Source organism: Kogia breviceps, chromosome 7, assembly GCF_026419965.1.
Source record: "Kogia breviceps isolate mKogBre1 chromosome 7, mKogBre1 haplotype 1, whole genome shotgun sequence".
NCBI classification, from domain to species: Eukaryota; Metazoa; Chordata; class Mammalia; order Artiodactyla; family Physeteridae; genus Kogia; species Kogia breviceps.
The window spans coordinates 21,981,730-22,005,767 of record NC_081316.1 but is presented as its reverse complement, the minus strand read 5'-3'; the positions used below and the strand labels follow the sequence as shown (position 1 = coordinate 22,005,767).

General features: G+C 63.2%; 1 protein-coding gene across 1 annotated transcript in view; it reads left to right on the top strand.

Moving 5' to 3' along the window:
- Positions 1-24,038, top strand: part of MUC5AC (mucin 5AC, oligomeric mucus/gel-forming) — a 33,800-nt gene that overhangs the window by 7,731 nt on the left and 2,031 nt on the right. The window contains exons 16-58 of the mRNA XM_067039396.1: positions 238-332; positions 870-996; positions 1,172-1,427; positions 1,497-1,549; positions 1,812-1,912; positions 2,085-2,236; positions 2,384-2,522; positions 2,646-2,759; positions 2,908-3,087; positions 3,854-4,093; positions 4,310-4,466; positions 4,861-4,989; positions 5,238-5,400; positions 5,858-5,901; positions 5,994-6,182; positions 6,839-7,893; positions 7,947-8,125; positions 8,174-8,269; positions 8,462-8,701; positions 8,846-9,016; positions 9,062-9,228; positions 9,283-9,577; positions 9,621-10,237; positions 10,454-11,892; positions 12,619-16,240; positions 16,526-16,734; positions 17,252-17,426; positions 17,813-18,063; positions 18,168-18,351; positions 18,782-18,989; positions 19,456-19,634; positions 19,991-20,078; positions 20,188-20,291; positions 20,474-20,505; positions 20,885-21,056; positions 21,410-21,511; positions 21,669-21,706; positions 22,092-22,214; positions 22,296-22,394; positions 22,709-22,828; positions 22,960-23,023; positions 23,129-23,243; positions 23,624-23,899. Coding sequence (XP_066895497.1) covers positions 238-332; positions 870-996; positions 1,172-1,427; positions 1,497-1,549; positions 1,812-1,912; positions 2,085-2,236; positions 2,384-2,522; positions 2,646-2,759; positions 2,908-3,087; positions 3,854-4,093; positions 4,310-4,466; positions 4,861-4,989; positions 5,238-5,400; positions 5,858-5,901; positions 5,994-6,182; positions 6,839-7,893; positions 7,947-8,125; positions 8,174-8,269; positions 8,462-8,701; positions 8,846-9,016; positions 9,062-9,228; positions 9,283-9,577; positions 9,621-10,237; positions 10,454-11,892; positions 12,619-16,240; positions 16,526-16,734; positions 17,252-17,426; positions 17,813-18,063; positions 18,168-18,351; positions 18,782-18,989; positions 19,456-19,634; positions 19,991-20,078; positions 20,188-20,291; positions 20,474-20,505; positions 20,885-21,056; positions 21,410-21,511; positions 21,669-21,706; positions 22,092-22,214; positions 22,296-22,394; positions 22,709-22,828; positions 22,960-23,023; positions 23,129-23,243; positions 23,624-23,899 — 12,559 coding nt within the window. The remainder of the gene's footprint in view (positions 1-237; positions 333-869; positions 997-1,171; positions 1,428-1,496; positions 1,550-1,811; positions 1,913-2,084; positions 2,237-2,383; positions 2,523-2,645; positions 2,760-2,907; positions 3,088-3,853; positions 4,094-4,309; positions 4,467-4,860; positions 4,990-5,237; positions 5,401-5,857; positions 5,902-5,993; positions 6,183-6,838; positions 7,894-7,946; positions 8,126-8,173; positions 8,270-8,461; positions 8,702-8,845; positions 9,017-9,061; positions 9,229-9,282; positions 9,578-9,620; positions 10,238-10,453; positions 11,893-12,618; positions 16,241-16,525; positions 16,735-17,251; positions 17,427-17,812; positions 18,064-18,167; positions 18,352-18,781; positions 18,990-19,455; positions 19,635-19,990; positions 20,079-20,187; positions 20,292-20,473; positions 20,506-20,884; positions 21,057-21,409; positions 21,512-21,668; positions 21,707-22,091; positions 22,215-22,295; positions 22,395-22,708; positions 22,829-22,959; positions 23,024-23,128; positions 23,244-23,623; positions 23,900-24,038) is intronic.

Here is a 24,038-nt window from a genome sequence, read left to right as displayed (position 1 = left end):
CCCGGGAGGAGAGCATCAGGGTGCTGGGGTGAGTGGAGGCCCACCCTCCTTGCCTCCTCTCCTGGGGGGACCAGGCTGGTGGGGCGCTCGGGAGGTAGCCTAGGTCTGCTCACACCTGGCACTCCTTTATACGGAGCATAAGGAATTCCGGCTAAAAGGAAAGCTGCTCACCTCCATGTAGCTCCCGCCTGACGTGACCGTCCAGCCTCACTGACTGCTCCCCTCCTCTGTCCACAGAGAAGTACGCTCAGCACTGGTGCTCGCGGCTGACAGACCCCCACGGCCCCTTCACCCGGTGTCACACTGCTGTGGACCCCAGTGCCTACTACTCGGTAATGCCACCCACCTGCCTCTGCCCTTGGACCACTCGGCCACCTCCAGGGTCCCAAGGGCTGTGGCTGGCAGCAGTGTCTGGGCCCAGCTGCTCTCTTACCCTCCAGTTTCTCCCATCCCCATCCACTCACTCACCCACTCACTCATTCGTCCACTCACTCATTCATCTGCTCACTCACTCATTCACTCACCCACCTACTGCAGTTCTGAGTCTGTCCTGTCCTCCTGCTCCACGCTAGGCACGGGGCTACACCCAGCGAGTGAGTGGCCCGCTGGCCCCGGGTGCAAATGAGAAACTGGTGTCTAAGGCTGACTACACAGGGCTGGACCGCTGGGTCACAGAGATGAGGGGCTGTGGTCCTTCCAGCACCCCCGCCCCCCAGCCCAGGGGCGTGACTGCAAGATGCTCTGTGCACGTTAGTGGGACCCCTGTGAGGCTCGGGGAGGGGTCCTGGGGAGGCAGGGGCTCTGGCAGCAGCGTGGGGGAAGCTCACCGTGTGTGGCCTGGGGTCTCTGACGTCCCGATGCCCCCGCAGAACTGCATGTTTGACACGTGCAGCTGTGAGAAGAGCGAAGACTGCATGTGTGCGGCCCTGTCCTCCTACGCGCGGGCCTGCGCTGCCCGGGGCGTGCTGCTCGGCGGCTGGCGGGACGGCGTGTGCAGTGAGTGTCCCAGGGTGGATGTCCCATGGCCCCCGTCCCCCCACCAGGCTCAGAGGCCAAGGAGCGCCCAGGCCAGCGCCCCGGGACCCCATCAAAGACGAAGGGCCTGGCGGGAACAGGGGAGCCAGGGAGGCCGGCCCTGTCCTGAGTGCTACCCCCTCCTGGCATCCTGCAGCAAAGCCCATGACCACCTGCCCCAAGTCGCTGACCTATCTCTACAACATCAGCACCTGCCAGCCCACCTGCCGGGCCCGGAGTGACGCAGACGTCACCTGCAGCGTCAGCTTCGTCCCCGTGGACGGCTGCACCTGCCCCGACGGCACCTTCCTGGATGATATGGGCAAGTGTGTGCCGGCCACCAGCTGCCCCTGCTACCATGGGGGCTCCGTGGTCCCCAATGGGGAGTCGACGCATGAGCAGGGGGTCGTCTGGTAAGAGCCCCTGCTGAGTGGGTGGGGTGGGCGAGGCTGGGGGGCTCTCTGACCACTCTCTCCTTGCAGCACCTGCACCCAGGGCACACTGACCTGCATCGGAGGCCACGCCCCAGCTCCAGGTGAGCCCCGAGTGGGGGAGGGGGAGGGAGGGGGCCCACGGTTATCTCTGCATAAAGTTACCTACGTACGGGGTTAAATGCCCACAAGTCAGCGAGGCTGGTGGGTGTCAATCAGCGTCTCTGGGCTCAGCAGTGTGGGTACCCTGCCCACACACTCACACGCTCACCCCGGGGCGGCCAAACTCTGCCGTCGGGAAACACGTCCCTCAAGCGAGCCTGGCAGGTGGCGTCAGGGTCCCCTGAACGGCCCCTCCCTCCCCAGTCTGTACCCCACCCATGGTCTACTTTGACTGCCGCAATACCACGCCTGGGGCCGCCGGGGCCGGCTGTCAGAAGAGCTGCCACACGCTGGACATGGACTGTGTAAGTGTCCCCAGCGACTCCCCCTCCGGCAGCCCCACACCTCACGGGCTCCTGTGGAGAGGCCCACTCACCGGCTCCAGGGACCCCCGCCCGCAGGCTGCTGGTCCTCTATCCCCGTGGCCCCGCTGCAGGCCCTGGGGGTCAACTAAGCTGTGTCTGCTCCCCCCCCCAGTACAGCTCCCAGTGTGTGCCTGGCTGTGTGTGTCCCCACGGGCTGGTGGCCACTGGCGACGGCGGCTGCATCCCTGTGTCCGACTGCCCCTGTATGCACAACGAGGCCAGCTACCAGCCGGGCCAGACCATCCGGGTGGGCTGCAACACCTGGTACGGGGAGGGGCTCGGGCCCCACCTGGGGGAGGGCTCCCTGCGGCGGGGGGCACAGCCCAGCCGGCAAGCCCTGCCACCGCCCAGGCAGGCAGCTGGGCCTCTGGGAGGGAGACTTGGGCCTGATGCCCGCCGCCCCTGCCCCAGCACCTGTAAGAGCAGGATGTGGCAGTGCACAGACCGGCCCTGCCCAGCCACCTGCGCGGTGTACGGCGACGGCCACTACCTCACCTTCGACGGGCGGCGCTACAGTTTCAGCGGAGACTGCGAGTACACACTGCTTCAGGTGTGTGGCCGCCGAGCTCTCTCGCCGCCGGCCCCGCAGGCCTGCCCGGAGTGGGGGAGGGGAGGGAGCGCTGGGCGGGGCTGCCCCGGGGTGCACGCTCAGTCCCGTCCGGGCCTCCCCCAGGACCGCTGTGGGGGCAATGGCAGCGCCCAGGACGCCTTCCGTGTCATCACCGAGAACGTCCCCTGTGGCACCACCGGGACCACCTGCTCCAAGGCCATCAAGATCTTCCTGGGGGTGAGCAGCGGGCGGGGGGCTTGGTGGGGAGCCCCCAGGAAGGCCGCGTCCCCACGGCCGAGCCGGGACAGGGGCCGCAGGGCCATGGACCTGTTCGACAGGTAGCCGGGGTCCTCACCCAGACACTCACTGGCCCTGCCCCGCGCAGAGCTACGAGCTGAAGCTGAGCGACGGGAACGTGGAGGTGATCGAGAAGGAACAGGGGCAGCTGCCACCCTTCTCCATCCGCCAGATGGGCACCTACCTGGTGGTAGACACGGACGTCAGCCTGGTGTTGCTGTGGGACAAGGGGACCAGCATCTTCCTCAGACTCAGCCCTGAGTTCAAGGTGAGACCCTGCCCAGGAAGGACGCTGCCCTCACCCCAGACCAAGGGCCGGCCGGAGACGGGGGTGCGGGTGGGGGAGAGAGAGAGAGAGAGAGATTGAGAGACACAGCGACAGCGTGAGAGACACAGAGAGAGACAGAAAAACAGAGAGACACAGAGAGACAGACAGAGAGAAACAGAGAGGCAGAGAGAGAGAGAGGAGGTGACAGTAGGAGACCCTCGGCCGTGTCCGGGTCCTGCAGCTGCTGGAAGAAATGATCCCTAACTGGTGGCCCTTCTCTCACAGTCTGGACACTAAGTCCAACCAGGTGCCCCAGGCCCGTGTTCCCTCCAGAGGCTCGAGGGGAGGATCCTTCCCGCCTCCTCCAGCTTCCGTGGCCCCAGGCTCCCCATCGGCCCAACCTCTGCCTACGATGTCCCTTTACTGTCTTCACTCTGGGTGTGTCCCTCGTCCTGTAAGGACACAGGCCACTGGATCAGCACCCCCGGTCCAGGGTGCCCTCATGCTAACTTGATCGCATCTGCAGAGACCCTACTTCCACTTTGGGCCACACTCGTGGGTCCCGGGTCGGGACCTGAGCCTGTCTTTGGGGGACACTCCGTAGCCACTAGCCTGCTTCTCCTGTGCCCTCCCCTCCTGGAGACTTCAGAGCCCAGTGGGGCTCCTCCTGAGGGCCCCGGGGTTGCGGGGGGGAGCGAGTGAGGTCACAGGGCCCCTCCTGCCCTTGCCCTGAGCCTGTGCCGTCTCTGCGTCCGTCCGTCCGCAGGGAAGGGTCTGCGGGCTGTGCGGGAACTTTGACGACAACGCCCTCAACGACTTCACCACGCGGAGCCAGTCCATGGTGGGCGACGCGCTGGAGTTCGGCAACAGCTGGAAATTCTCCCCGTCCTGCCCGGACGCCCAGGCCCCCAAGGACCCCTGCACCGCCAACCCGTACCGCAAGCCCTGGGCCCAGAAGCAATGCAGCATCATCAACAGCGCCACCTTCAGCGCCTGCCACGCCCACGTACGCGGGGTGCTCCTCCAGGCACCTGGGGAAGAAGGGACAGAAATGGGGGCAGTGGCTCTCTGCCACCCTGTGGCCACGAGGACCCGTCTGGCCGGCCTCGTGGGACAACAAGCTCCAGGGGAAACCGGCCAGGCCGACACCAAGCCGCACTGATTCCCCGGAGCCCACAGGGATGGCGGGCCCCCCGGCGTCTGACGCCTCCCTCTCCCGTAGGTGGAGGCAGCCAGGTACTACGAGGCCTGCGTGAGCGACGCGTGCGCCTGCGACTCGGGGGGCGACTGCGAGTGTTTCTGCACGGCCGTGGCCGCCTACGCCCAGGCCTGCCGCGACGCGGGCGTGTGCGTGTCCTGGCGGAGCCCGGACATCTGCCGTGAGTACCCACGGATGCGGCCGTCAGGGTGGGGCGGAGACACGGGCAGTGACAAGAGTGGTATTGAACGTGCGAGGGGAGGAAGGGCTTGAAGGGGATCAGCAGAGCACCGCCCCCCGCATGGAACCTGGCTGCAGTGGGTGGGCATCCCTGACAAGCCAGCCAGCCTCCCTCCCCGCTGCCCCGTCTTGCCTGCGGGCATCCTAGGCCCATGTCCTCTGAGGCTGCGTCCGGGAGGCACAGAGGAGGGATGTGTCTTCAGAACAGCTCGTGGGACTTGGTCAAGGATCGGGGTACAGGGCCGCCCCCCGGGGCTGTCCTTGCGAGGGCGGCACTCCACCCGGGCGCCGCTGGGCCAAGCGCCCGGCCCTGAGCCCGCCCCCGTCATCCGCAGCCCTCTTCTGCGACTACTACAACCCTCAAGGCGAGTGCGCATGGCACTACCAGCCCTGCGGGGCCCCCTGCCTGAAGACCTGCCGGAACCCCCGCGGCCAGTACCTGCACAACGTCGGCGGCCTGGAAGGTGCGCTGCTGCCCTGCTGGTCTGGGCGGGGCCGTGCTGGGGAGCCGGTGGCTGGGGCCGAGGTTTGTCCTGGGGATCCTGGGGCCCTTGGCCAGGCTGGGCTCCTCCTGACCCCCTGTGGTGCCTTTGCGGCCATAGCCTCAAGTTCCCCACGGCGTGGTGGGGTCCAGGGCTGGGGACTGAGTCGAGGGGGGGATGAGGCGGTGGGCAGTTGGTGTGGCATGGACTCAGGCCTCTCTGGTCCACAGGCTGCTACCCCAAGTGCCCGTCAGAGGCCCCCATCTTCGATGAGGACCAGATGCGATGTGTAGCTTCATGCCCAACCCCGACCCCAAGTAATCCCTGCCTCGTCCAGGGCAAGACCTACACGCAGGGCTCCACAGTGCCCTCGGAAAAGAACTGCCACCACTGGTGAGTTGCTTGGCGGGAACTGCGAGGACCCTGGAGCACGTGGGGGATTTGCCCAGCCCTCCGCCGCTGGGGAGAAGCCCCACCCGGCCACCCTCCTTCAGGGCCAGAGGGTCCCCCAGCCTGGGTTTTCTGTGGGGCCCAACAGGGAGCTTCCTTTATGCAGGATGAGGGTGGGGGGTCTGGGGGTGAAGGAAGGGGCCAGAGGGGAAGCTGAGCCGTGACACGGCCCAAGGACCTCTGGGAAGACAGCCTGGAGAGGGAGTGGCCTTCAGAAGGTCCAGGGGGCTCGGTGGCCATGCTCGAACTGCCTTCTCTGGTCATTGATAGGCAGGGCTCCCTAAGAGGGCGTGACCTCTGGGGCTGAGGCATGGCCCCCAGGGACCCCACTGGGGCTTCCCCTGCCTGCCTGCCCCTGGGTGAGTCTCCACCCCCAGACTCATCTCCCTTCTGTCACCAGTGTTTGCACCGAGAGCGGCGTGCAGTGCACCTACGACTCTGAGGGTGAGCAGTGGGTGGCCCTCCTTGAGCCCGGGGTCTCGGGTCCCCACCTGTGCCCCGACCCCCTAACCGCCTGGCTGCTGTCCTCCCCACAGCCTGTGTCTGCACCTACGATGGGAGGCGTTTCCATCCCGGGGAAGTCATCTACCACACGATGGATGGCACGGGGGGCTGCATCATCGCCCGCTGTGGGGCTAATGGCACCATCGAGAGGAGGGTCGAAGCCTGCACCCCCACCCCCCCCACCCCCCAAACCACCTTCTCCTTCTCTACATCCCTGCTCGGTAAGGCAGACACGTGGGGTGCCGACCGGGCGGGGCCGTCCCCCCATCCCTGGCCCCGAGAGGCAGGAAGGAGCCAGGACGGGGCAGAGGGCATGACCCTGTGTGCCAGTCAGCCTGCAGCCAGGAAAGGGCCTGCCTCCTTGAAGCTGGCAGGACTCATGTCCCCAGTCATGCTCTCAGGGCTGAGGCACCCAGCACGGGGCAGGGGCTGTGAGCAAAGGTATCCCAGGTCAGTTCCTGGGAAGAGGACCACGGGAAGCCCAGCTGGGGAGTCCCTGCCTGGATCCACTGCTCTCCGATCTCCTTGCGTTGCACCAGGGCCAGGCACCTTCGCATCTTTACCTCTCCTAAGGGCGCCTTAGGGCCTTATTAGAGCTTCTCCCAAGGGTGAAGAGCCCCTGTAACTCTGGTTTTAGATTCCGGGGAGCAGGCTTCCCTTACCCAAGCTTAATTCACCCCCTGACTCAGCTGTGGTGAGCTTTACCACTGCCAGGTTCGGGCACATCCTGGACACTTGGCAGCTGCCCTCTCTCCCAAATTCCCGTCATGGGAGGAGACAGACAGGCAGCTGAGACTGACAGAGGGGGCGGGGGGTGTCCTCAAGGAGTGTGGGGGGCCCTGGCCCCTGACGCCCGCCCTTTCTCTCCTGTCCTCAGTCGTGAGCTCGACGCTTCCACCCAGCGCACGCCCCAGCCCTTCCGAAAGCACAGCGTACACTCCAAGCTCGGCCCCTGCCACCACCCTGGGCACGTCCCCCGGATCAACGCCTCCCACAGCCTCCGCCCTGCCCTCGTCCCGGCCCCCCTGTGGGGAGGAGTGCCATTGGTCGCCATGGCTGGATGTCAGCCATCCGGGACGGGGCATAGACAGCGGTGACTTCGACACGCTGGACAACCTCCGTGCCTATGGGTACCGGGTTTGCCGAGTGCCGCGCGCGGTGGAGTGCCGAGCCGAGCGCGCTCCCGAGGTGCCGCTGGAAGTCCTGGGGCAGCGCGTGGAGTGCAGCCTGACGGTGGGGCTGACCTGCTACAACAGGGACCAGGCCTCTGGGCACTGTGACAACTACCAGATCAGGATCCTGTGCTGCTTGCCCCGGGCCTGCCCCACAAGCAGTACAGAGAGCACCCCTCCTACAACCTTCAGCACAACTGAAACTGGGCCCACGACAGGAACCAGCAAGGTTACACCTGTGCCGACAGGGAGCACAGATTCCTCAGCCCCTGTCACCACACCTGGCCCAACCCCTGCCTCGACGACTAGCAAAGGGCCTGGCCCAGGTACCTCTACAACAACTGGGAAAACAGCCCTCGTGACCCCCAGCCCACCAGTTTCAGCAACAGCCGTGTCAGCCACAACCTCTGTGTCAGCCACAACCGCAACGCCCTCGAAGGGAACCTCACCTGAGCCAACACAGGACACCTGTTTACAAGAATCATGCACCTGGACCAAGTGGATTGACGGCAGCTACCCGGGGGCAGGGAGGGACAGTGGAGATTTTGACACTTTTCAGAATCTGAGATCCAAAGGTTACAAATTCTGTGCAAAGCCCAAGAATGTGCAATGCCGGGCAAAAGACTTTCCCAACACCCCACTGCTGGAACTGGGGCAGAACCTGATCTGTGACAAAAACGTGGGGCTGATTTGCTGGAACAAAGACCAGCTGCCCCCCATCTGCTACAACTACCAAATCCGTATCCTGTGCTGTGAGATGGTGGATGATTGCATAAAAACGACCAGTCACCCACCCACAGTTCCTACAACCAGCACCAGAACTGTGGAGACAACGAGCCCAACCACAGCTCCTACAACCAGTTCCAGAACTGTGGAGACAACCAGCACAACCTCAGCACCTACAAGAAGCACAATCTCTGTGCAGACATCCAGCCGAACGTCAACTCCTACAACCAGCACCCACACTGTGGAGACAACCAGCCCAACAATAGGTCCTACAATCAGCACCACAACTGAGAAGACAACCAGCCCAATCTCAGCTCCTACAACCAGCACCCGCACTGTGGAGACAACCAGCCCAACCTCAGCTCCTACAACCAGCACCCGCACTGTGGAGACAACAGGCCCAACTACAGGTCCTACAATCAGCACCACAACTGAGAAGACAGCCAGCCCAACCTCAGCTCCTACAACCAGCACCACCACTGTGGAGACAACCATCCCAACTACAGGTCCTACAACCAGCACCACCACTGTGGAGACAAACAGCCCAACAACAGGCCCTACAATCAGCACCACAACTGAGAAGACAACCAGCCCAACCTCAGCTCCTACAACCAGCACCCGCACTGTGGAGACAACCAGCCCAACCTCAGCTCCTACAACAAGCACCACCACTGTGGAGACAACCAGCCCAACCTCAGCTCCTACAACCAGCACCCACACTGGGGAGACAACCAGCCCAACCACAGGCCCTACAATCAGCACCCACACTGTGGAGACAACTGGCCCAACATCAGCTCCTACAACCAGCACCCACACTGTGGAGACAACCAGCCCAACAACAGGCCCTACAATCAGCACCACAACTGAGAAGACAGCCAGCCCAACCTCAGCTCCTACAACCAGGACCCGCACTGTGGAGACAACCAGCCCAACAGCAGGCCCTACAGTCAGCACCACAACTGAAAAGACAACCAGCCCAACCTCAGCTCCTACAACCAGAACCCACACTGTGGAGACAACTGGCCCAACATCAGCTCCTACAACCAGCACCCGCACTGTGGAGACAACCAGCCCAACCTCAGCTCCTACAGTCAGCACCACCACTGTGGAGACAACCAGCACCACCGCTGTGGAGACAACCAGCCCAACCAGAGTTCGTAGAACCAGCACCCACAATGTGGAGACAACCAGCCCAACCTCAGCTCCTACAACCAGCACCCGCACTGTGGAGACCACCAGCCCAACCACAGCTTCTACAACCAGCACCACCACTGTGGAGACAACCAGCCCAATTACAGGCCCTACAATCAGCACCACCACTGTGGAGACAACCAGCCCAACCTCAGCTCCTACAACCAGCACCACCACTGTGGAGACAACCAGCCGAACTACAGTTCCTAGAACCAGCACCACCACTGTGGAGACAACCAGAACCGCCACTGTGGAGACAACCAGCCCAACCTCAGCTCCTACAAGAAGCACCAACACTGTGGAGACAACCAGCCCAACCTCAGCTCCTACAACCAGCACAACCTCTGTGGAGACAACCAGCACAACCTCAGCTCCTACAAGAAGCACAATCTCTGTGCAGACATCCAGCCGAACCTCAGCTCCTACAACCAGCACCCGCACTGTGGAGACAACCATCCCAACCTCAGCTGTTACCACCAGCACCAGAACTGTGCAGACAACCAGCCCAACTGCAGCTCCTACAAGAAGCACAATCTCTATGGAGACAACAGGCCCATCCACAGCTCCTAGAACGAGCACCACCACTGTGGAGACAACCAGCCCAACCTCAGCTCCTAGAACCAGCACCCGCACTGTGGAGACAACCAGCACCACCGCTGTGGAGACATCCAGCCCAACCACAGGCCCTACAATCAGCACCACCGCTGTGGAGACAACCAGCACCACCGCTGTGGAGACAACCAGCCCAACCACAGGTCCTACAGTCAGCACCACCACTGTGGAGACAACCAGCCCAACCACAGGCCCTACAATCAGCACCACCACTGTGGAGACAACTGGCCCAACCGCAGCTCCTACAACCAGCACCCGCACTGTGGAGACAACTGGCCCAACCTCAGCTCCTACAACCAGGACCCGCACTGTGGAGACAACCAGCCCAACAACAGGCCCTACAATCAGCACCACAACTGAGAAGACAGCCAGCCCAACCTCAGCTCCTACAACCAGGACCCGCACTGTGGAGACAACCAGCCCAACAACAGGCCCTACAGTCAGCACCACAACTGAAAAGACAACCAGCCCAACCTCAGCTCCTACAACCAGCACCCACACTGTGGAGACAACTGGCCCAACATCAGCTCCTACAACCAGCACCCGCACTGTGGAGACAACCAGCCCAACCACAGGTCCTACAGTCAGCACCACCACTGTGGAGACAACCAGCACCACCGCTGTGGAGACAACCAGCCCAACCAGAGTTCGTAGAACCAGCACCCACAATGTGAAGACAACCAGCCCAACCTCAGCTCCTACAACCAGCACCCGCACTGTGGAGACCACCAGCCCAACCACAGCTTCTACAACCAGCACCACCACTGTGGAGACAACCAGCCCAATTACAGGCCCTACAATCAGTACCACCACTGTGGAGACAACCAGCCCAACCTCAGCTCCTACAACCAGCACCACCACTGTGGAGACAACCAGCCGAACTACAGTTCCTAGAACCAGCACCACCACTGTGGAGACAACCAGCCCAACCTCAGCTCCTACAAGAAGCACCAACACTGTGGAGACAACCAGCCCAACCTCAGCTCCTACAACCAGCACAACCTCTGTGGAGACAACCAGCACAACCTCAGCTCCTACAAGAAGCACAATCTCTGTGCAGACATCCAGCCGAACCTCAGCTCCTACAACCAGCACCCGCACTGTGGAGACAACCATCCCAACCTCAGCTGTTACCACCAGCACCAGAACTGTGCAGACAACCAGCCCAACTGCAGCTCCTACAAGAAGCACAATCTCTATGGAGACAACAGGCCCATCCACAGCTCCTAGAACGAGCACCACCACTGTGGAGACAACCAGCCCAACCTCAGCTCCTAGAACCAGCACCCGCACTGTGGAGACAACCAGCACCACTGCTGTGGAGACATCCAGCCCAACCACAGGCCCTACAATCAGCACCACCGCTGTGGAGACAACCAGCACCACCGCTGTGGAGACAACCAGCCCAACCACAGGTCCTACAGTCAGCACCACCACTATGGAGACAACCAGCCCAACCACAGGCCCTACAATCAGCACCACCAATGTGGAGACAACTGGCCCAACCTCAGCTCCTACAACCAGCACCCGCACTGTGGAGACAACTGGCCCAACCTCAGCTCCTACAACCAGGACCCGCACTGTGGAGACAACCAGCCCAACAACAGGCCCTACAGTCAGCACCACAACTGAAAAGACAACCAGCCCAACCTCAGCTCCTACAACCAGCACCCACACTGTGGAGACAACTGGCCCAACATCAGCTCCTACAACCAGCACCCGCACTGTGGAGACAACCAGCCCAACCACAGGTCCTACAGTCAGCACCACCACTGTAGAGACAACCAGCACCACCGCTGTGGAGACAACCAGCCCAACCAGAGTTCGTAGAACCAGCACCCACAATGTGGAGACAACCAGCCCAACCTCAGCTCCTACAACCAGCACCCGCACTGTGGAGACAACCAGCCCAACCTCAGCTCCTACAACAAGCACCACCACTGTGGAGACCACCAGCCCAACCACAGCTTCTACAACCAGCACCACCACTGTGGAGACAACCAGCCCAATTACAGGCCCTACAATCAGCACCACCACTGTGGAGACAACCAGCCCAACCTCAGCTCCTACAACCAGCACCACCACTGTGTTGACAACCAACCGAACTACAGTTCCTAGAACCAGCACCACCACTGTGGAGACAACCAGAACAACCACTGTGGAGACAACCAGCCCAACCTCAGCTCCTACAAGAAGCACCACCACTGTGGAGACAACCAGCCCAACCTCAGCTCCTACAAGAAGCACCAACACTGTGGAGACAACCAGCCCAACCTCAGCTCCTACAACCAGCACAACCTCTGTGGAGACAACCAGCACAACCTCAGCTCCTACAAGAAGCACAGTCTCTGTGCAGACATCCAGCCGAACCTCAGCTCCTACAACCAGCACCCACACTGTGGAGACAACCATCCCAACCTCAGCTGTTACCACCAGCACCAGAACTGTGCAGACAACCAGCTCAACTGCAGCTCCTACAAGAAGCACAATCTCTATGGAGACAACAGGCCCATCCACAGCTCCTAGAACGAGCACCACCACTGTGGAGACAACCAGCCCAACCTCAGCTCCTAGAACCAGCACCCGCACTGTGGAGACAACCAGCACCACCGCTGTGGAGACATCCAGCCAAACCACAGGTCCTACAGTCAGCACCACCGCTGTGGAGACAACCAGCACCACCGCTGTGGAGACAACCAGCCCAACCACAGGCCCTACAATCAGCACCACCACTGTGGAGACAACTGGCCCAACCGCAGCTCCTACAACCAGCACCCGCACTGTGGAGACAACTGGCCCAACATCAGCTCCTACAACCAGCACCCGCACTGTGGAGACAACCAGCCCAACCACAGGTCCTACAGTCAGCACCACCACTGTGGAGACAACCAGCACCACCGCTGTGGAGACAACCAGCCCAACCAGAGTTCGTAGAACCAGCACCCACAATGTGGAGACAACCAGCCCAACCTCAGCTCCTACAACCAGCACCCGCACTGTGGAGACAACCAGCCCAACCTCAGCTCCTACAACAAGCACCACCACTGTGGAGACCACCAGCCCAACCACAGCTTCTACAACCAGCACCACGACTGTGGAGACAACCAGCCGAACTACAGTTCCTAGAACCAGCACCACCACTGTGGAGACAACCAGAACCACCACTGTGGAGACAACCAGCCCAACCTCAGCTCCTACAAGAAGCACCACCACTGTGGAGACAACCAGCCCAACCTCAGCTCCTACAAGAAGCACCAACACTGTGGAGACAACCAGCCCAACCTCAGCTCCTACAACCAGCACAACCTCTGTGGAGACAACCAGCACAACCTCAGCTCCTACAAGAAGCACAATCTCTGTGCAGACGTCCAGCCGAACCTCAGCTCCTACAACCAGTACCCGCACTGTGGAGACAACCATCCCAACCTCAGCTGTTACCACCAGCACCAGAACTGTGCAGACAACCAGCCCAACTGCAGCTCCTACAAGAAGCACAATCTCTATGGAGACAACAGGCCCATCCACAGCTCCTAGAACGAGCACCACCACTGTGGAGACAACCAGCCCAACCTCAGCTCCTAGAACCAGCACCCGCACTGTGGAGACAACCAGCACCACCGCTGTGGAGACATCCAGCCCAACCACAGGCCCTACAATCAGCACCACCGCTGTGGAGACAACCAGCACCACCGCTGTGGAGACAACCAGCCCAACCACAGGTCCTACAGTCAGCACCACCACTGTGGAGACAACCAGCCCAACCACAGGCCCTACAATCAGCACCACCACTGTGGAGACAACTGGCCCAACCGCAGCTCCTACAACCAGCACCCGCACTGTGGAGACAACTGGCCCAACCTCAGCTCCTATAACCAGGACCCGCACTGTGGAGACAACCAGCCCAACAACAGGCCCTACAATCAGCACCACAACTGAGAAGACAGCCAGCCCAACCTCAGCTCCTACAACCAGGACCCGCACTGTGGAGACAACCAGCCCAACAACAGGCCCTACAGTCAGCACCACAACTGAAAAGACAACCAGCCTAACCTCAGCTCCTACAACCAGCACCCACACTGTGGAGACAACTGGCCCAACATCAGCTCCTACAACCAGCACCCGCACTGTGGAGACAACCAGCCCAACCACAGGTCCTACAGTCAGCACCACCACTGTGGAGACAACCAGCACCACCGCTGTGGAGACAACCAGCCCAACCAGAGTTCGTAGAACCAGCACCCACAATGTGGAGACAACCAGCCCAACCTCAGCTCCTACAACCAGCACCCGCACTGTGGAGACAACCAGCCCAACCTCAGCTCCTACAACAAGCACCACCACTGTGGAGACAACCAGCCCAACCTCAGCTCCTAGAACCAGCACCCGCACTGTGGAGACAACCAGCACCACCGCTGTGGAGACATCCAGCCCAACCACAGGCCCTACAATCAGCACCACCACTGTGGAGACAACCAGCACCACCGCTGTGGAGACAACCAGCCCAACCACAGGTCCTACAGTCAGCACCACCACTGTGGAGACAACCAGCACCACCGCTGTGGAGACAACCAGCCCAACCACAGGTCCTACAATCAGCACCACTACTGTGGAGACAACCAGCCCAACCTCAGCTCCTAGAACCAGCACCCGCACTGTGGAGACAACCAGCACCACCGCTGTGGAGACATCCAGCCCAACCACAGGCCCTACAATCAGCACCACCGCTGTGGAGATAACCAGCACCACCGCTGTGGAGACAACCAGCCCAACCACAGGTCCTACAGTCAACACCACCACTGTGGAGACAACCAGCACCACCACTGTGGAGACATCCAGCCCAACCACAGGCCCTACAATCAGCACCACCACAGTGGAGACAACCAGCACAACCGCTGTGGAGACAACCAGCCCAATCACAGCTCCTACAACCAGCACCACCACTGTGCAGACCACCGGCCCAACCACAGGTCCTACATTCAGCACCACTGCTGTGGAGACAACCAGCCCAACCACAGGCCCTACAATCAGCACCACCACTGTGGAGACAACCAGTACCACCACTGTGGAGACAACCAGCCCAACCACAGGTCCTACAATCAGCACCACCACTGTGGAGACAACCAGCCCAACAATCAGCACCACCACTGTGGAGACAACCAGCACCACCACTGTGGAGACAACCAGCCGAACCACAGGCCCTACAATCAGTACCACCGCTGTGCAGACAACCAGCACAACCGCTGTGGAGACAACCAGCCCAACCACAGGTCCTACAATCAGCACCACCACTGTGGAGACATCCAGCCCAACCACAGGCCCTACAATCAGCATCACTACTGTGCAGACAACCAGCACAACCGCTGTGGAGACAACCAGCCCAACCACAGGTCCTACAATCAGCACCACCACTGTGGAGACAACCAGCCCAACCACAGGTCCTACAGTCAGCACCACCACTGTGGAGACAACCAGCACCACTGCTGTGGAGACAACCAGCCCAACCACAGGCCCTACAATCAGCACCACCACTGTGGAGACAACCAGCACCACCGCTGTGGAGACATCCAGCCCAACCACAGGCCCTACAATCAGCACCACTGCTGTGGAGACAACCAGTCCAACCACAGGTCCTACAATCAGCACCACCACTGTGGAGACAACCAGCCCAACCACAGGCCCTACAATCAGCACCACTACTGTGGAGACAACCAGTACCACCGCTGTGGAGACAACCAGCCCAACCACAGGTCCTACAATCAGCACCACCACTGTGGAGACAACCAGCACCACTGCTGTGGAGACAACCAGCCCAACCATAGGCCCTACAATTAGCACCACCACTGTGGAGACAACCAGCACCACCGCTGTGGAGACAACCAGCCCAACCACAGGTCCTACAATCAGCACCACTACTGTGGAGACAACCAGCCCAACCATAGGCCCTACAATTAGCACCACCACTGTGGAGACAACCAGCCCAACCACAGGCCCTACAATCAGCACCACCACTGTGGAGACAACCGGCCCAACCTCAGCTCCTACAACCAGCACAACTTTTGTCTCTATATCTGAAACAACCCACTTCCAACCCCCGACCACCTCCTGCCCGCCACAGTGCCTGTGGACCAAGTGGTTCGATGCAGACTTACCATCTCCTGGGCCCCACGGAGGAGACTTTGAAACCTACAGCAACATCATCAGAAGAGGAGAGAAGATCTGCCACAGACCCGAATACATCAGCGCCCTGGAGTGCCGAGCCGAGAACCACCCTGATGTCAGCATCCAGACGCTGGACCAGGTGGTGCAGTGCAGCCCGGAAGTGGGTTTGGTGTGTCGGAACCGGGACCAGAACGGCAAGTTCAGGATGTGCCTCAACTACGAGGTGCGCGTGCTGTGCTGTGAGCCCCAGAAACACTGCTCTGTCACGTCTGTGACTCACTTTGTGACTTCAAGTCCCCAGTCCTCACTCTCTCCCAAGTCCACCCCCACCATGGTTTCCCTGGTGACCTCCCCCAGCTCCGCACCGCCCTCCGTCACCATGTGCTACTGCAGTGTGGCCCGCAGGTTCTACCCGGCAGGTATGTGTACTCTACCTGGGTGTGTGGTGTGTGCTGACCCTGGTCACTGTTGCCTGTTCACAGAACCGCGGTGTTAAGGGGAGGGAGCGGTGTCTGGTCTTTGCGAAAGGGGCCAGGTCTTGTGTATAGGAAGGCAGTAAGCTGTGTCTGAGGACACGCCACGTGCATCTGGGAAGGAAGGCCACCCGCCAGACCAGCACCCAGGTGGACCACCAGCCTGGTTAGGGTCCCTCCCGGTGGTCGCGTCTCGGCTCTGCTAGTGCCCTCCTGTTCCTTTTCTTGCAGGATCCATCATTTACCAACAGACGGACCTCTCCGGGCACTGCTATTATGCTGTTTGCAGCCTGGACTGCCACGTGGTCAGGCGGGCCGACCACACCTGTCCCACCAGCACACCGCCTCCCACCCCGGCCACCTCCACGTCAGCGTCCTCTCCTCCTGCCTCTGTGACCGTTCCTCAGCGAGGATGCCCAAATGCATTCACCCCGAGAATGGTAATCTCACCTTTTCTGCCCTTCACGGGGGCTCGGGGGGGGGCAGGGCAGGGACCCTCAGCATCATTCAAAGTAGGCTGTGGCATCAAGTGTGCATGACAGTTGTTGACCCCTTGGCTGATGTAGGCTGACCATGGCAAGTGGCCATTTCTGCTCCTCCAGAATTTCTGGAAGGGGGTGCCAGGAGCGTGGGGCCCGAGGTTGAGACTCTGTTGCCTATAAAGGGGGCTAGAGCAGGTGACTGATGCTCTGGAAGGGGCCAAAAGGCCAAGGGGTGGCAACAGTGGGTGGGGAACAGGGTGGAAATGGGCAGAGGGGGAAGGGGGCAACCTTCAACACCCGGAGCCCCTCCTAGTCAGCCGTGCGCTCGGCGGGGGCTGGGGGAGGAGAGACCTGGTGAGAGTGTGGGTCCCAATCCCCGTGGCTCTTCTCTCCCTGGAGACCCGGGCCAGCTCTGAGCCCCGAGGGGTGGGCGCCGGGTCAGGGCAAGGCCCTGCAGCAGTCTTGGCTTCCGCAGAAAGGCGAGACCTGGCCCATGCCCAACTGCACTGAGGCCACTTGTGAGGGCAATGAGGTCATCACCGTGAGGTCGCGCCAGTGTCCAAAGGTGCCGGAGCTCACCTGCGCCAACGGCTACCCCGCTGTGAAGGCGGCCAGCCAGGAAGACTGCTGCCCACACTACGAGTGCCAGTGTGAGTGGGCGGGGCCTGGGGTGGCAGCCTTGGCAGAGAAGGAGGGATGGGATCGGTGAGACCCAGGAAGGGCTTCCCAAGATCAGGGCAGCGGTGGTGGCGCCCAGCCTCCTCCCCAGGTGCCCAGCGGAACCCTGCCCAAGCCCAGAGCAGCCGGGCCACGCAGGCGCGGGGGGGGTGGGGGTGGCGTCCGGAGTCTGGTCCCCCCTCTCGGCCGCTTCAGGCACCTACTGGACAGAGTTCCGTGCGCTGCTGGCGCGTGGGTCCCGACAACAGAGCAGTCGCCCGCTCCCCTTGGTGCGGGGCACACTCGCCCCTGGGGTAGCCCCGGGGCGGCGGGAGGAGGCCCGAAGTGCGGCCAGGTAAGGCGGCTCCTCCACCCGCAGGCGTGTGTAGCGGCTGGGGCGACCCCCACTACATCACTTTTGATGGCACATACTACACGTTTCTGGACAACTGCACGTACGTGCTGGTGCAGCAGATCGTGCCCGTGTTCGGACACTTCCGGGTGCTGATCGACAACTACTTCTGTGATGCTGAGGATGGGCTGTCCTGCCCGCAGTCCATTGTCATCGAGTACCGGCAGGACCGCGTCGTGCTGACCCGCAGGCCCGTCGGAGGGGTCATGACCAATGAGGTGGAGACGCTCTCCGGGCAGCCCCCACCTGTGCCGGGCGGGCTGGGGCGCCGCCACTGGCTGATCACCACCCGGTTCTCTTTCTCTCGCTGGTCACCGTCTAGATCATCTTCAACGGTGGGCTGGTCAGACCCGGCTTCCAGAAAGATGGCATCATCGTCTCCCAAATCGGCATCAAGATGTATGTGACCATCCCCGCCCTCGGTGTCCAGGTCATGTTCAGCGGCCTCATCTTCTCCGTGGAGCTGCCTTTCAGCAAATTCGCCAACAATACAGAGGGGCAGTGCGGTAAGTGCCCGGCCCCAGCCCTGCTCTGGCCCTCCGGGCTCTGGGCCCTTCCTCTGTGGCTGGGAGCATCTGGTGTGAGAAGGGTCGGCCTCGGGTGTGTCCCTCCAGGAACCGCATTCTTGGCTGGGGGTGAGGCCGCCCGTGTGTCGTGGAGCCTTCAGCTGATTCTGCTTTCCAGGTGCACCAAGAATGTGTGTCCACATGGCCCAGGGTCCTGGCCACGTGGTCCATAGCTGAGGCCTCTTTGGGAACTGCCTCAGGGTGTGGCTTCTTGGAGGCAAAAGAAAGCCCAGGGAGGTTAGGGGACAGGTCCCACAGCAACCCATCGAGTGCTGCACGGAGACGCTGCGGCCCAGCCCCCAGCGCCCCAAGGGAGGGTGAGGGTGCCTCCGTTTTCCCCGGCTGACCGACCGCTGCTTCCACGGCCCAGGCACCTGTACCAATGACCAGAAGGACGAGTGCCGCCTGCCTGGGGGGGCGGTGGTACCCTCCTGCTCCGACATGTCCGGCCACTGGAATGTGACGTACCCCGGCGAGCCACCCTGCCACAAGCCTCCCCGGACACCCACCACAGTTGAGCCCAAAACATCACCCACCTCGTGCCCACCTTCGCCAATCTGCGAGCTAATTCTGAGCAAGTGAGATTCCCTGGCAGTGCTGGGGTGGGGGTGGTGTCGAGTAGCCCTGCTAATCCCACTCTGCCTGGGAGATGGGAAGAAGTGGGCGGGCCTGCCGGGGGCTCCGAGGGAGAGGAGGTCACAGCTGCTGGAACGCCAGGCACAGAACCCTGCGGGGCTCGTGGCGGGTCGGCCTCTGAGGCTCTGAGGCAGCTCATGGTGGCTCCGGGCGTAAGTCCTCAGCCAGCGGCAGTGCCCGGGCGTGCAGGGCAGGGGGGGAGCCCAGAAGAGAATTTGCAGAAAGGAAAGCTGTGTTGCAGCCAGACACCCTCCCCGCCGCACACAGATGGCCCCAGAGGCTGGGGTCCCTCGGCACACAGGTCAGCCCAGTGACGCCTCTCCCTCGGGGCCCTTAGTTAGGGAAAGACTAGAGCCTGGCAACGCCACCATGGAGCTGCCCCGTGACCCGGGTGTCTGCACGCCGCAGGGTCTTCAAGCCGTGTCACTCGGTGATCCCCCCGTGGCCGTACTACCATGGCTGCAACTTTGACCAGTGCCACATGCCCAGGGCAGACGTGGTGTGCTCCAGCCTGGAGCTGTACGCTGCCCTCTGTGCGTCCCTCAGCGTGTGCATTGACTGGCGGGGCCTGACCAACCACACATGCCGTGAGTAGCCCCCCCACCGCCCCGGAGTGCCCCGTCCCGCTGGGCGGTGGCAATCAGCACGTTCGAGGGGACAGACACACTGGGCAATCCTTGGGTGGACTTGGGTGGTCAGGGTGGGCTTCCGGGAGGAGGAGGGCTGAGCCCAGGATGGAGTGCATGTGTTTCCTGGAGGGACAATAGGGGGTATCCAGGTCAGAGCACTGGGGCCCAGGGTGCAGGGGTCCAGGGCTCGGACAGGCTGGGCGGTGCAGGGCACACAGCAGGTGCCTGGGCCAAGAGCTCCAGCCAGCGGGGCCCAGGCCAGGGCTCGCGGCTCGTGCCCTCCGGCCTCAGGTGTGGCCTCACCCTCCGCACAGTTTTCACCTGCCCTGCTGACAAGGTGTACCGGCCCTGCGGCCCGTCCAATCCTTCCTACTGTTACACGAACGACAGTGCCGATACCCTGTAAGCACCTGCCCTCTCCCTCTGGGACACCCCCAGCCCGCCCCGTGCCCCCAGGCCGCCTCTCCCCACCCTGGAGGCCACAGCCCTGCTCCCCCTCTGCTTCCCGCAGGGCCCTCCTGGAAGCCATTCCCATCACGGAAGGCTGCTTCTGCCGGGAGGACATGGTGCTTTTCAGCTCGAGCACGGAGGTCTGCGTGCCAGCCAGCTGCAGCAGTATGTCCCTGGGGCTGGGCTGGGGGCTTCCACGCACTGGCCCCTCGGGGTCTGCACTTCTCAGCCAGACCCCAGGGCTTTCCACCACAGCCTAGGTTTCCCCCAGCCCCCCACACCGGGTCTGCCCATGACGGGCTGGGGGCCGTGGAGGCCCAGCGATGATGTCCTCTCTTTCCCTCCAGGTTGTCTGGGGCCCCACGGGGAGCCTGTGGAGGTGAGTGCGGCGCCCTCGGGGGACTCAGAGGAGGGGAAGGGAGGGGCTGGTGTTTCCTGAGCAAAGACTCAGGAGGCCTCCTTGCAGTGCCCTGGAGGAGGGTGGGTGCCGGCCCCAAGGCTGGCCGTGTCCTGCCCTCCCTGGAGACCCCCTCCCGCCCTGATCCCACACAGTGAAGGTGGGATGGTGGGGAGGGAGGCCGCTCGCCCGCACAAGCCCCTCCCACCCTGCCTCCTGGCCCCCAGGGCCCTCCCAGAGCCCCACCCACACTGTTGAAGACCCCTTGCAGGCCCTCAGCCGCGGGCTCCTGCTCCTCCCACCGTGCCACGGGACAGGCAGGTGACCAGCGGCCCGGGGCCCCATGTCCCTCCCCTGACAGCCTGGCCACACGGTCAGCGTGGACTGCCAGGAGTGCACCTGCAAGGGCAGCACCCGGAAGCTGAGCTGCCAGACTCGGCCCTGCCCCCCGCCCCCCGCCTGCCCCGAGCCCGGCTCGGTGCCAGTGCCCGTGGCCCTGCAGACCAGCCAGTGCTGTCCCCAGTACACCTGCGGTGAGCCCCAGGCCGGGCGGGGGGTGCACACGCACGGGCTCAGGGCTGGCCAGCTTTGCCCGTGAAGGGTCCCGAGGTGCTGGCACCTGGGGACACAGCCCAGGAGGGTGGTGGGCACACCCTCCCTTTAGGTGGCTTCAGCTGCTGACCCCCAGCAGGAAGGCTCGAGAGTAAGGGGTACCGTGGAGGTCAGGGCCGACCAGCAGCCTCATCCCCCGTGGCGGTGGGCACCCCCCGGGGAGCCCACCACCTGTCCGCTGGGTAGTCAGTACTCCTGGAGACCCCCAGGGAGAGGCGGCACTCGGGCTTGGGAGGGAGGCAGGTCCCCTGACGCCCCCTTCCGTCTGCCGTAGCCTGCAACACCACATACTGCCCCGCGCCCGTGGACTGTCCGGAAGGCTCCCGCTCCATCCTGACCTATAAGGAAGGGGCTTGCTGCCCGAGCCAAAACTGCAGTGAGTGTCCTGGCTCAGCGGCGGCCAGGTTGGGGAGGAACATGGGCCGTCGCCCGGGGCTGGGGTGCTATAGTGGTGGGCGCGGGCAGCTGCTCCTCGGGAGGCGGGCGGGACAAGGGGATGGCGGGTCTGCAGGTCTGCTTTCTCCCCTGGGCAGGCTGGACCGTCTGCAGCATCAACGGAACCTTGTACCAGGTAAGAACCAGCCGAAGGTCAGGCCCCCTGGTGCACAGGGACCGGAGTCCCCCCGTCCTGCCAGCTTCTCCCCGAGGCTGCGTCCCTGAGGGCCTGGGTGGCCTTTGGAGCAGCAGTGGGTTCTTCTGGGACCACAACCCCTGTCCTGAACTTGCATAGGCCCCCAGCCTCGCTCTCCCCATGCCGGGCCCTCCAGAGCACGTGACCTCGCTGGTGGAGCAGCCTTGGGGCTCTGTCCCTAAGACCGGGACCCCAACCAGGAGGCACTACTGAGGCTCACCTCAGGGGAAGAGTCTGCCTGGCGGGGTCAGGCCTGGAGGGGACGTCCGGGAGGGCAGGGGCACCAGGCCCGGCTGGGCAGACGCTGTCACCTCTACTCCCCCAGCCTGGTGCCATCGTTTCCTCGAACCTGTGCGAAAAGTGTTGGTGTGAGCTGCCCGGTGGCCCCCAGTCGGACACGTTCGTGATCAGCTGTGAGACCCAGATCTGCAGCACCCTTTGCCCCGTGGTGAGTGCCCCCCGCTTCACACTCCCACCCCCACGCAGCGCCCAGCCGGGGCTCAGGCCACACATCCTGCCCCCTTCCCAGGGCTTCGAGTACCAGACACAGAGCGGGCAGTGCTGTGGCGAGTGCGTGCAGGTGGCCTGTGTCATGAACACCAGCGACAGCTCTGCTCACCTCTTCTACGTGAGTAGCGGTCACGGGGCCTTGGGGTGAGTTCTGGGCGGGGCCGGCCACGGGCTCCAGGGGGGCCAGCCCCACCCCTGCACAGGGTGGCCACCGGGAGCACCCAGCGACAGCGGGGGCGCTGGGTGGATGGCTTCCTGGTGCACCGGGGCCCCTGGGGAGCCGTCAGTGCAAGGTGGGCGCGGGGTGGAGCCCGCGGGAGCCTCTGGAAGCCCGTGGGCTGGGGGCTGACAGACAGACGGATGCAGCGCCCTCCCCCGTTGGAGGGGGGCCTGGGGGAGGGCCACTCACTTGCCGGCTGGGCCTCGCTGCAGCCCGGCGAGTCCTGGCCAGACCCTGCGAGCCGCTGCGTGACACATAAGTGTGAGAAGTACCGGAATGGGTTCATGGTGGTGACCACGAAGAAGGCGTGTCCCCCCCTCAGCTGTCCTGCGGTGAGTCCTGGGAGCCCGCCTGCCCTGCCCAGGGGGGCCGACCGTGGCCACGGGAGGGTCAGGCCCCAGATGGGGGTGGGCGCCACCGTCTTGCGTCCCTGGCCTCGCTAACGGCGTCTCTGTCCTCGCAGGACGAGGCTCGGCTGAGCGAGGACGGCTGCTGCCGCTCCTGCCCCTACCCCACACCCATGAACGGTGAGCGGGCGTGCCTGCCAGGGGAGGGAGACGCAGGAGGCGGTGGGGGGCGGGGGGCACCCGGCCAGGGCTGACCTCTGCGCCGCCTCCCGCGTCCCTCTCCAGGGTCAACCTGCGCCGTGTACCACAAGCTCCAGGTCCTCCAGCAGTCAGGCTGCAGCTCCGTGGGGCCCGTGCGCCTTGCCTACTGCCAGGGCAACTGCGGGGACACCACCTCCATGTACGTGAGCCCCTGACTCGCCCAGGGCAGACCCACAACCCCCCCCAACCCCTGCCCACAGAGGGCTCCTGCAGGGCAGGGCTTGGGGCGGGCAGACAGGGGCAGGATGGGGGGTTGGGGGCCGGCAGGGGGCTGGGCCGGGGTCCAAGGACGGCTCGTGGCCTGTCTGGACTCACACTCTTCTCGACTGAGACCCCAGACTCGGGGTCCCCGTTGGTGACCTGCTGGTCAAGTGGCTGGTGAGAGGCTGCTGAGCCCCTCCCTAGCCTTTGGGGGGCTCAGAAGGAGCCACACGGCACCTCAGCTGCCGTGACTGGCACGCGGGAGCCGCTGTTAAACGCCACCTGCGAGCCGCGAGCTCAGGCAGCCCCTACCCACAGGTACTCCCTGGAGGCCCACACTGTGAAGCACAGGTGCAGGTGCTGCCGTGAGCTGCGGGCCTCTCTGCGGAACGTGACCCTGCACTGCGAGGACGGCTCCAGCCAGGCCTTCAGCTACACGGAGGTGGAGGAGTGCGGCTGTGTGGGCCTGCGCTGCGACCCCCACGGGGGCCTCGGCCACTCAGGGGAGGTGCAGGTGGCGCAGGGGGCCGGGCGGAGCCAGGAGACGGGGCCCAGGCGCTGGAGGAGAGGGGCCCCGGCTCCCCGGCCTCTTCAGTAGGCGGGCCGCAGCCCCGCCCTGTCCCTCCAGGACAGGCCCACAAGAACGTTTGTATTCGCTGCAGTCTCAGCCTCCAAGGCCAGTGGAACCTGAGCCCCGGTCCAGGTGACCCAAGCCTAGGATGCGCGGTCCACC